Source organism: Misgurnus anguillicaudatus, chromosome 14, assembly GCF_027580225.2.
Source record: "Misgurnus anguillicaudatus chromosome 14, ASM2758022v2, whole genome shotgun sequence".
NCBI lineage: Eukaryota > Metazoa > Chordata > Actinopteri > Cypriniformes > Cobitidae > Misgurnus > Misgurnus anguillicaudatus.
Genome location: NC_073350.2, coordinates 14,616,185 through 14,628,109, shown reverse-complemented (window position 1 = coordinate 14,628,109; position 11,925 = coordinate 14,616,185). Strand labels below are relative to the sequence as shown.

The 11,925-nt window shown below is 38.5% G+C and overlaps 1 protein-coding gene across 2 annotated transcripts; it reads left to right on the top strand.

Moving 5' to 3' along the window:
• The first annotated feature begins 155 nt into the window (after window positions 1-155).
• LOC129428137 (uncharacterized) lies at window positions 156-11,135 on the top strand. Of its 2 annotated transcripts, none has more exons than XM_055185047.2 (5): window positions 156-308; window positions 1,537-1,590; window positions 1,733-1,826; window positions 1,928-2,064; window positions 2,143-11,135. In XM_055185047.2, the coding sequence occupies exons 2-5, from the start codon at window positions 1,588-1,590 to the stop codon at window positions 10,324-10,326; spliced, it is 8,418 nt and encodes a 2,805-aa protein (XP_055041022.2). In that variant the 5' UTR covers window positions 156-308; window positions 1,537-1,587; the 3' UTR covers window positions 10,327-11,135. The 2 variants fall into 2 exon arrangements, with proteins under 2 accessions (XP_055041022.2, XP_055041021.2); XM_055185046.2 differs by having other exon boundaries at window positions 1,925-2,064.
• Window positions 11,136-11,925: the final 790 nt, after the last annotated feature.

Genomic DNA, 11,925 nt, shown 5'->3' with positions numbered 1-11,925 from the left:
GATTTTTTCCAATCGATCTGGATTAAGGGAGTGGTTTGATATTGTTTTGTAACCCTACCTCCAGTCAAGGACAAGCAATGATGCTGAAGCATTGTAAAGTGCGTGAGCTCATAGATGGAGGTTAAACCAGTTTGTCAACTTTCGAGGTGTTTTACTCGCCGCAATGAGAACTCAACAAGCAGTAAGAAGAGAACAGAGGTAAATACGGTCTTCTGCTTCAACGTGTCAGAACTTCTCAGCATGACACATTATCACTGCTGATATTTAACAAGGATTTTAAAGCTTAATACAGTGTCATGGAATACAAGGTAAGACTTTTTTGCTACTTAAGTTGACTTAAAATGTTTTGTGTGTCTAATGTTTGCATAAACAAAGCCTTTATAGGACTTAAGATAAAGTTTGAATGCTTAGCAGGTGTATGTGCTCTGCTGTTGTCCTATGGATAACTATCCAGAGCATCCCTTTTCTGGGAAAAGATGTCTCTGTAATTTTGGAATTGTTTATTTTTTATGTACATTGCACTGCTAACTTTACTACAACAGGACCTTATCATTATTACTATAACTAGTGCTATGCAATGCGGGCAGTGTTTTTAAGCATTCAGCTGCCATTCCTATATGAACCTGTATTTATGTGGGTACTGTAAATATAAACAAAAAAGTATTAGTAGTAATTGTTAGGTTGTGAAAATTGTAGGTTATGAAATACCGACTCTATAAATACAGAAAAGGTGATCATCTTAGCATCCACTACCATGTTTACAAGTTTAAATTGAAGGTGTGGTTAATAAGGTGAGGTCTGTTCATAGTTTCCTTTGTTCTTGTTTAACCTGTTCCTAACTCTTTGTTTAACTATCCCAAAATTCCTTGAATACTTCACAGTTTCGTCTCTACGTTAATCTCCGTGTGAGACGATATAGATGCGAGAGACAATTTTATAAGCAAAATGGGTGTGTCATTTTAAATTTTATAAGGACTCAGTGAGTTTGAAGTCTGAAGGCCCTGCCCTAAATTTTTATTGAGACTGCAATGAGCAAAGTGTCAGGGCCTAATCAACAACCATTAAAGCTCAAGAATGTATGTTTCTGCAATAAAAAAGCAAAATGATGCCCTGGGCACTAGATAACTAAACAGATAGTCCCACCGCAAAATCAAAACATTGACTTAGGCAATGTTGCTGCATTCATCCGTCAGAGCAATGTTTTGAAAGCTGAGCAGTGTTTACACTTTCAACCTACCAATGGCTTTCACTTGTTTTTGCATATTAGAAATCTGAGGAAAGCTTTAATAATACACTATTTTATTTCCCACTGGGGTCGAAAGGTGTGCTAAATGCAGTGTTGTGTGATTTAAGCAAAAAATGTGTTTTAAAACACTGAAAAAAGACCAAATGTAAGACCATGTCAACACTTTCTTTAGGGCCCCAAAACTCGCTCAGACACCAGAGGGTTAAACTCGTCAGCACTGAAGCATTTGAGTCTTATAGTTGTATTCAGAGATGACGTAGACTTAAACCTCCTTTGTTTTACGTCAACAGGTTTGAGTTTTGGAACCATTTCTTCACTGTAAATATATAAATACTAGAGCAATGGTATGTTAACTTTTTTCATTTCAATTTTTTATTTTCTGTAATTAAAAGGAATATATCTTCAAGTTGTGCAGTTGACTTAGGAATATGGATACATCAGTTTGTTTTGTGTAAAAGTGCCATGACAGTTTCTTGGATTTTGCAGGCTGGTCATAGAAGAGCCCTCTCTGACAGCTTGCTGCTTGAAGATGATTTATCTGGAGAGAAGTCGGAGTTCACAGACAATCACTTTTTTGAAGGTACAGAATGCTCTTATAAAGTGTGACATTTGATTCACAATTAAACAGTTTTAAAGTATTGATTATAAGGTATGATAAACATTACATTGTTATTTCAGAAGATGACGGTGCCAGCATTCACGTCACGCAACCCAAGAAAAGTGAAGCTATTTTAAGAATGATTGACAATAAGTCGAACAGTCCTTCTATCAAATCCAGCAGAAGCATGGATAATCTAGATGTCAGAGCTCCAAATGAGGTTTGTGCACATCACATTTCCATTGTCCTGTGACTTTTAATTATACCACACATTAATTTGTATCAAATGTGTCAACAGGTGTGGAAGGATTCTTATGATAAGCTCTACAATACTAAAGTTAAGAGATTCATGAAAGGAAATAAAACAAGCAGACAAGGCATGCCTAATGTGACAACCCAAGGAGAAACACTTGACACTGACACCAGTGAACCCCACTTAATGCATTTCCGAACTGCTAACTCTAAGAGAAAGGTAAATGTTGCAACTTTCCTTAACAAGGCAGATCGCATGAAGCACGCAGACGTCAATTATGATGGAAGTACAAAGGGATCAAAACCAGCAATGTCGTCCTCTCAGTTAAGTGCAAGACTTGATGGTTCTGATTTTGACATCAATGGACCAAATGTTGATCTCAAAGGTCCGAAAACAGATCTTTCACTTCCAGACATGGACATGCCATCTGGAAAAATGAAAATGCCCACATTCAAGATGCCTGATTTTGGTCTCTCAGGACCCAAAATGAAGACACCAGACTATGAACTGAGGTCTCCTGAAATGGATATTTCAGCTCCACGGATAAATGCAGACTTTGATTCCCCAGACTTCAACATTAAAGGTCACAAGCCAGATATCACAGCCCCAGATATGAATCTTGAAATACCTAAAGGTAAAATTAAAGGACCAACTTTAAAGAAGCCCAATCTTGATATTGATTCTCCTGACCTCGATGTAAAGGCTCCTTCAGGGAAACTGAAATTTCCAAAATTTGGCTTCTCCAAGTCAAAAGGATACGATGTTAATGTCAATTCTCCAGACCTGAACCTCAAAAGCCCGAAAATTAAAGGAGGACTTCAGACCCCAGACATGGATTTGTCTCGTCCTCAATCTGATTGGGAAAGCCCAAACCTAGATATCAAATCACCCAATATGGACATTGATGGCCCCTCCGGTAAATTGAATATGCCAAATTTAAAAGTGCCACATTTTGGAGTGTCAGGCTTGAAAGGACCACAAATGAATGCTGACATTGATAAGCCAGAGCTTAATCTGAACCCATCAACTCCCAAACTAAATGCTGGGATACATAGTCCAGATATTGACATTCATGGACCAAATGTTGATCTCAATGGTCCAAAAACAAAACTTCCAGACATAGACATGCCTTCTTGGAAAACGAAAACGCCCCCTTTCAAGATGCCTGAGTTTGGTCTTTCAAAACCCAAAATAAAGACACCAGACTATGAACTGAAGACTCCTGAAATGGATCTGTCAGCTCCCAAGATGAATGCAGACTTTGATTCCCCAGACTTCAACATCAAAGGTCATAAAGCAAATATTACAGCTCCAGACATGAATGTAGATATCCCAACAGGTAAAATTAAAGGACCAACTTTGAAGAAACCCAATCTTGACATAAATGCACCTGATCTCGATGTAAATGCCCCTTCAGGCAAACTGAAGCTGCCAAAATTTGGCATCTCAGGGAGCAAGCCACATGGGCCCGATCTTAATATCAATTCTCCAGACCTGAATCTCAAAAGTCCCAAAATTAAGGGAGGACTTGACACACCCGACATGGATTTGTCTCTCCCTCACGCTGATTGGAAAAGCCCAAACCTAGATGTCAAATCACCTGATATTGACATTAATGCCCCTTCTGGTAAATTCGGTATGCCAAAATTAAAAGTACCAAGTTTTGGCCTGTCGGGTTTAAAAGGGCCACATGCTGACCTTGATCAGCCAGACATTAATCTTAACACATCAACACCAAAACTAAAGGCAGGAATAAATGGTCCTGATTTTGACATTCATGGACCAAATGTTGACCTTAAAGGTCCGAAAACAGATCTTTCACTCCCAGACATGGACATGCCATCTGGAAAAATGAAAATGCCCACATTCAATATGCCTGATCTTGGTCTCTCAGGACCCAAAATAAAGACACCAGACTATGAACTGAAGACTCCTGAAATGGATCTCTCAGCTCCAAAGATAAAGGCAGACTTTGATTCCCCAGACTTCAACATCAAAGGTCAAAAGCCAGATATCACACTCCCAGATATGAATCTTCCTAAAGGTAAAATAAAAGGACCAACACTGAAGAAACCCAATCTTGACATGAATGCACCTGACCTTGACGTTAATGCTCCTTCAGGTAAACTAAAGATGCCAAAATTTGGCTTCTCGGGTAGCAAGGTAAAGGGACCCAATCTTAATGTCAATTCTCCAGACCTGGATCTCAAAAGCCCCAAAATCAAAGGAGGACTTGACACACCCGACATGGATTTGTCTATCCCTCAAGCTGATTGGAAAAGCCCAAACCTAGATATTAAATCACCTGATATTGATGTTAATGCCCCCTCTGGTAAATTCAACATGCCAAAATTAAAGATGCCAAGCTTTGGCATGTCAGGTCCGAATGGGCCACATATGAATGTGGATGCTGAGATTAATAAGCCAGATCTTAACTTGAATGCATCAACTCCCAAACTAAATGCAGGGATACATGGTCCTGATATTGATGGACCAAATGTTAATCTTAGTGGTCCAAAAGCTGACCTTAAACTTCCACACATGGGCAAACCTTCTGGTAAAATGAAAATGCCTACTCTAAAAATGCCTCATTTTGGTCTGTCAAAACCTAAAATAAAGACACCAGACTATGACTTGAAAACCCCTGAAATGGATCTGTCAGCTCCCAAGATGAATGCAGACTTTGATTCCCCAGACTTCAACATCAAAGGTCATAAGCCAGATATGAATCTTGAAATTCCTAAAGGTAAAATCAAAGGACCAACTCTAAAGAAGCCCAATCTTGATGTGAATGCACCTGATCTCGACATAAATGCCCCTTCGGGTAAACTGAAGCTGCCAAAATTTGCCATATCAGGAAGAAAGCCAAAAGGACCCAATCTTAATGTCAATTCTCCAGACCTGAATCTTAAAAGCCCTAAAATTAAGGGAGGACTTGACACCCCTGACATGGATTTGTCTCTCCCTCAAGCTGATTGGAAAAGCCCGAACCTAGATGTCAAATCGCCTGATATTGACATAAATGCTCCCTCTGGTAAATTCAGTATGCCAAAGTTAAAGATGCCGAAGTTTGGCTCAACAGGCTTGAAAGGACCACAAATGAATGTTGATGCTGACATTGATCGACCAGACATTAATCTGAACACATCAGCTCCCAAAATAAATGCAGGGATAAATGGTCCTGATTTTGACATCCATGGACCAAATGTTGATCTCAAGGGTCCGAAAACAGATCTTTCACTTCCAGACATGGACATGCCATCTGGAAAAATGAAAATGCCAAAACTAAAGATGCCTGAGTTTGGTGTCTCTGGACCCAAAATAAAGACACCAGACTATGAACTAAAGACTCCTGAAATGGATCTGTCAGCTCCAAAGATAAATGCAGACTTTGATTCCCCAGACTTCAACATCAAAGGTCATAAGCCAGATATCACAGTCCCAGATATGAATCTTCCTAAAGGTAAAATAAAAGGACCAACTTTAAAGAAGCCCAATCTTGATGTGAATGCACCTGACCTTGACATAAATGCCCCTTCAGGTAAATTGAAGTTGCCAAAATTTGCCATAACAGGAAGAAAGCCAAAAGGACCCAATCTTAATGTAAATTCTCCAGACCTGAATCTCAAAAGTCCTAAAGTTAAGGGAGGACTTGACACACCCGACATGGATTTATCTCTCCCTCAAGCTGATTGGAAAAGCCCAAACCTAGATGTCAAATCACCTGATATTGACATAAATGCTCCCTCTGGTAAATTCAGTATGCCAACGTTAAAGATGCCAAAGTTTGGCACAACAGGCTTGAAAGGACCACAAATGAATATTGATGCTGACATTGACAGGCCAGACGTTAATCTGAACGCATCCACTCCTAAACTAAATGCAGGGATAAATGGTCCTGATTTTGACATTCATGGCCCAAATGTTGATCTCAAAGGTCCGAAAACAGATCTTTCACTTCCAGACATGGACATGCCATCTGGAAAAATGAAAATGCCAAAACTAAAGATGCCTGAGTTTGGTGTCTCTGGACCCAAAATAAAGACACCAGACTATGAACTAAAGACTCCTGACATGGATCTGTCAGCTCCAAAGATAAATGCAGACTTTGATTCCCCAGATTTCAACATCACAGGTCATAAGCCAGATATCACTGTCCCAGATATGAATCTTCCTAAAGGTAAAATTAAAGGACCAACTTTAAAGAAGCCAAATCTTGATGTGAATGCACCTGACTTTGACATAAATGCCCCTTCAGGTAAATTTAAGTTGCCAAAATTTGCCATAACAGGAAGAAAGCCAAAAGGACCCAATCTTAATGTAAATTCTCCAGACCTGAATCTCAAAAGTCCTAAAGTTAAGGGAGGACTTGACACACCCGACATGGATTTATCTCTCCCTCAAGCTGATTGGAAAAGCCCAAACCTAGATGTCAAATCACCTGATATTGACATTAATGCTCCCTCTGGTAAATTCAGTATGCCAACGTTAAAGATGCCAAAGTTTGGCACAACAGGCTTGAAAGGACCACAAATGAATATTGACGCTGACATTGACAGGCCAGACGTTAATCTGAACGCATCCACTCCTAAACTAAATGCAGGGATAAATGGTCCTGATTTTGACATCCATGGCCCAAATGTTGATCTCAAAGGTCCGAAAACAGATCTTTCACTTCCAGACATGGACATGCCATCTGGAAAAATGAAAATGCCAAAACTAAAGATGCCTGAGTTTGGTGTCTCTGGACCCAAAATAAAGACACCAGACTATGAACTAAAGACTCCTGAAATGGATCTGTCAGCTCCCAAGATGAATGCAGACTTTAATTCCCCAGACTTCAACATTCAAGGTCACAAGCCAGATATCACACTCCCAGATATGAATCTTCCTAAAGGTAAAATACAAGGACCAACTTTAAACAAGCCCAATCTTAATATGAATGCACCTGACCTTGACATAAATGCCCCTTCAGGTAAACTGAAGCTGCCAAAATTCGCCATATCAGGTAAAAAGCCCAAAAGTCCCAATCTTAAAGTCAATTCTCCAGACCTGAATCTCAAAAGCCCCAAAATTAAGGGAGGACTTGACACACCTGACATGGATTTGTCTCTTCCTCAAGCTGATTGGAAAAGCCCGAACCTAGGTGTCAATTCACCAGATATTGACATTAATGCCCCTTCAGGTAAATTGAAGATGCCAAAATTTGGTTTCTCGGGTAGTAAGCCTGATGTTACATTTAAATCTCCAAAGATGAATCGCAAAAGTCCCAAAATCAAGGGACAACTTGATACCCCTGACATGGATTTGTCTCTCCCTCAGTCTAATTTGAAAGGCCCTAACTTGGATATGAAATCACCTGATATTGATGTACATGGTCCGTCCGGTAAATTCAGTATGCCCAAGTTAAAGATGCCAAAGTTTGGCACATCAGGCTTAAAAGGCCCACAAATGAATGTTGACGCTGACATTGATCGGCCAGACATTAATCTGAACGCATCAACTCCCAAACTAAATGCAGGGATAAATGGTCCTGATTTTGACATTCATGGACCAAATGTGGATCTCAAAGGTCCGAAAACAGATCTTTCACTTCCAGACATGGACATGCCATCTGGAAAAATGAATATGCCAAAACTAAAGATGCCTGAGTTTGGTGTCTCTGGACCCAAAATGAAGACACCAGACTATGAACTAAAGACTCCTGACATGGATCTGTCAGCTCCAAAGATAAATGCAGACTTTGAATCCCCAGACTTCAACATTAAAGGTCACAAGCCAGATATCACAGCCCCAGATATGAATCTTGAAATTCCTAAAGGCAAAATTAAAGGACCTACTTTAAACAAGCCCAATCTTGAAGTGAATGCACCTGATTTTGACATAAATGCCCCTTCAGGTAAATTGAAGCTGCCAAAATTTGCCATATCAGGAAGCAAGCCAAAAGGACCCAATTTAAATATCAATTCTCCAGACCTGAATCTCAAAAGCCCCAAAATGAAGGGAGGACTTGACACCCCTGACATGGATTTGTCTCTCCCTCAAGCTGATTGGAAAAGCCCGAACCTAGATATCAATTCACCTGATATTGACATTAATGCTCCCTCTGGTAAATTCAATATGCCAAATTTAAAGATGCCAAAGTTTGGCATGTCAGGTTTAAAGGGGCCACAAATGAATGTTGATGCTGACATTGACCAGCCAGACATTAATCTGAACACATCAACTCCCAAATTAAATGCTGGTATAAATGGTCCTGATTTTGACATTCATGGACCAAATGTTGATCTTAAAGGTCCGAAAACAGATCTTTCATATCCAGACATGGAAATGCCTTCTGGAAAAATGAAAATGCCTACTTTCAAGATGCCTGATATTGGCTTCTCAGGACCCAAAATAAACAGACCAGACTATGAACTGAAGACTCCTGAAATGTCAGCTCCAAAGATAAATGCCGACTTTGATTCCCCAGACTTCAACATCAGAGGTCATAAGCCGGATATCACAGTCCCAGATATGAATCTTGATATACCTTCAGGAAAAATTAAAGGACCAACTTTAAAGAAACCTAATCTTGATGTGAATGCACCTGACCTTGACATAAATGCCCCCTCAGGAAAACTCAAGCTTCCAAAGTTGGGATTTTCAGCTAGCAAGCCAAAAGGGCCAGAGATGGATATTTCTCTTCCTGAATCTGACTGGAAAAGTCCAAACCTAGATTATGACGTTCATGGAGCAAATGTTGATCTCAAAGGTCCGAAAACAGATCTTTCATATCCAGACATGGACGTGCCATCTGGAAAAATGAAAATGCCTACTTTCAAGATGCCTGATATTGGCTTCTCAGGACCCAAAATAAACAGACCAGACTATGAACTGAAGACTCCTGAAATGTCAGCTCCAAAGATTAATGCCGACTTTGATTCCCCAGACTTCAACATCAGAGGTCATAAGCCAGATTTCACAGTACCAGATATGAATCTGGATATCCCTACAGGAAAAATTAAAGGACCAACTTTAAAGAAACCTAATCTTGATGTGAATGCACCTGACCTCGACATAAATGCCCCCTCAGGAAAACTCAAGCTTCCAAAATTGGGATTTTCAGCTAGCAAGCCAAAAGGGCCAGAGATGGATATTTCTCTTCCTGAATCTGACTGGAAAAGTCCAAACCTAGATTATGACGTTCATGGAGCAAATGTTAATCTCAAAGGTCCGAAAACAGATCTTTCATATCCAGACATGGACATGCCATCTGGAAAAATGAAAACGCCTACTTTCAGAATGCCTGATATTGGGTTCTCAGGACCCAAAATAAACAGACCAGAATATGATTCACCAGACTTCAACATCAGAGGTCATAAAACACCTAATCTTGATATGAATGCACCAGACTATGACTTTGATGCTCCTTCTGGCAAATTCAAAGTTCCAAAATTGAGTCTCTTAGGCAGCAAAGAAGAAGGACCAAGGACTGATTTTCAAGATATGAGTTCTAATAATGATTTTGGTGCATATACACAAAGGGACAGTAACAGTTTTACGGTGCCAAGGGGTAAAACTATAACTGTAAAAACATATAATTATTATGATCCCCCAGAAGACATCAGAATACCAGCTCATCACAAATATGGTGCTTCAGATCTGAACATGCAGGACTCCTATCTTACATCTTCAGGAAATGCCCAGTGGCCTACAACGCAAAAATATATACCTCACTCCTCTAATCCCAAAAAGGCTTTATCACCCCAAGAGACCAGAATGTCTGGAATAGGTCCAACATCATCACATCCTCACTACAATGATATGCCTAGGCCACCCAAGTCAAGGGTTCGTAAAACAAAATCAAGTGGCTATGAATTTGAAGGAAACTTGAACCACACGTCAGCTCCAAGAGTTCACGTTTCAAGAAGTAGAGAGAATTTAGCTCTGACCCATTCAAACATGGGAACGTACACCACACAAAGATCACCCCATATGGGAAATAATGGGGGTTATTATGAAAGATCTCGCATGGTTCCTAGGCGTAATTACACTACTGATGATATATGCTACACTTATAAAGGGATGCCAAGGGTAGATGGATGGGGAAACAGGCAAAATGAATATAGGCAAACATCAAGTGGCCATAGACAAACAATGAATGGTATGCGATTACATAATATGGATCTGGATGTTCCAGAAAGCACTTCAAAAGGGACCTGGTATAACATTCGTAAGCTAATGTAAAAGCATGATGAAAAGAAATGGAGGTGGGTGGGTGACAAGAATTTGCTTGCTATTGTTTACAGAGTTTATATTTTTGGTGGGTTGATTTATGTAGCGTTTGCACAAACTTTATCCTAAACCTTTTCCTACAACACACTTCTCTTTAAAAGAGTTGTTTTTTAAAATGTTAACATAAAACATTTGATTTATTATACTTGACCTCTAAATAAATAAGTACATTCCAAATACAAGGTATTTTTAAAAACTTTTATTTTATATGTACAATGTCACATGCCTGATTAAAAATCTTGTATGCCTGATTGTAAATCTAGTATTCACATATATATTTTGTAAACTATGTATAAAGGTACTATGTATAAATACAATGTTTTGGGGTTATGCGTGTGTATAAAGTCTGGAAGTTTATTTCATATTGATAAATGTCTTCTATTTGTGCCATGTTATGTCTATGTACTCATGTGCGCAAACAGCACTATTGCACTTTTCTTAACATGTTTGTTGATAATAATATTGTGATAAGATTTAATGTAAGAACTCAATTAGTCACATATATTTTGAGACAAAATTTTAGTTTTTAAGGTGAATAAATCTATATTGTTTCAATAAACGTTCAATGTTAAATAATCTTGTTATAAAGGATGTATAAAGTGTTATGTGGGAAATATTTCTGTACCAACACTGGAGCTCCAGGATAGCTACAGGAACTGTTTGATTACTAAAAAGCAATGAAAAACAGCTGGTGTTGATAAGTTGATGTTCTAAAATATTTGAGGTGATATGAAAATAAAATTAAAAAATGAACAAAATGATCTATGTATCTATATTACATTAATAAACCACACCCCAACTGGTATTAACAACGGTTATTTTAACGCTTTAACTAAAGCCAATGTAGGATCATGCTGTCTCATAATGGTGCATATATGGCTGATTCTGCAATTGTGGGTACATCTTATGTCTGTGAAGTATATTTTTAATGTGTTTTCATTAATAAAGCCCCATTTAATTTGTTCAAAAATGATGTACACAAAACCCTATTATTCAGCTGTCTGATTTTGTAAAGTTGCTTACTCTACTTTGCATTTAAGGATGAAAATATCTCAAATATAAAATACATTTCATAGTTTTGCCTTAAGTTAGATAGGAAGACATTTAGATGTGCACTTTAAAAATAAATTACACGTTACCTGCTAGAAAAACCCTCCTCAAAAAGCAATGTTTTGTCCCATTCTCACATTTGCACAGTATGATGTCAACACATGGATGAAACAAGAAGGTATGTTCTCTCTTCCCTAAAATAGCAAATGTGTGTCAAGAGTGGATTAATTGACTGTCACAGTGCTACAAAAGTATTATTGGGGCAAATTTTAACAAAACAATTTAACTAAACTCATGTTTTGTTCATAAAAATATATTTATAAACATACCATATGCTCAGTGGGCTCCCACATTGAGTATAAGCCCAAACGTCAACTAAGTTACCTGCCAAACGTGTTACCCAATAAAAGTAGTGAACAGTGGCAAACATAGATGGTATTTTATGCACATATTCCTACAAATCACCTTTTTATATACAACTTTCTACAATATAGATTGTTT

What these genes read in the sequence shown, in the direction of transcription:
- LOC129428137 (XM_055185046.2), top strand. An exon ending in AGACAATCACTTTTTTGAAG is followed by an intron (nt 1,827 to 1,924) that starts GTACAGAATGCT and finishes TTGTTATTTCAG; the next exon opens with AAGATGACGGTGCCAGCATT. An exon ending in ATGTCAGAGCTCCAAATGAG is followed by an intron (nt 2,065 to 2,142) that starts GTTTGTGCACAT and finishes ATGTGTCAACAG; the next exon opens with GTGTGGAAGGATTCTTATGA.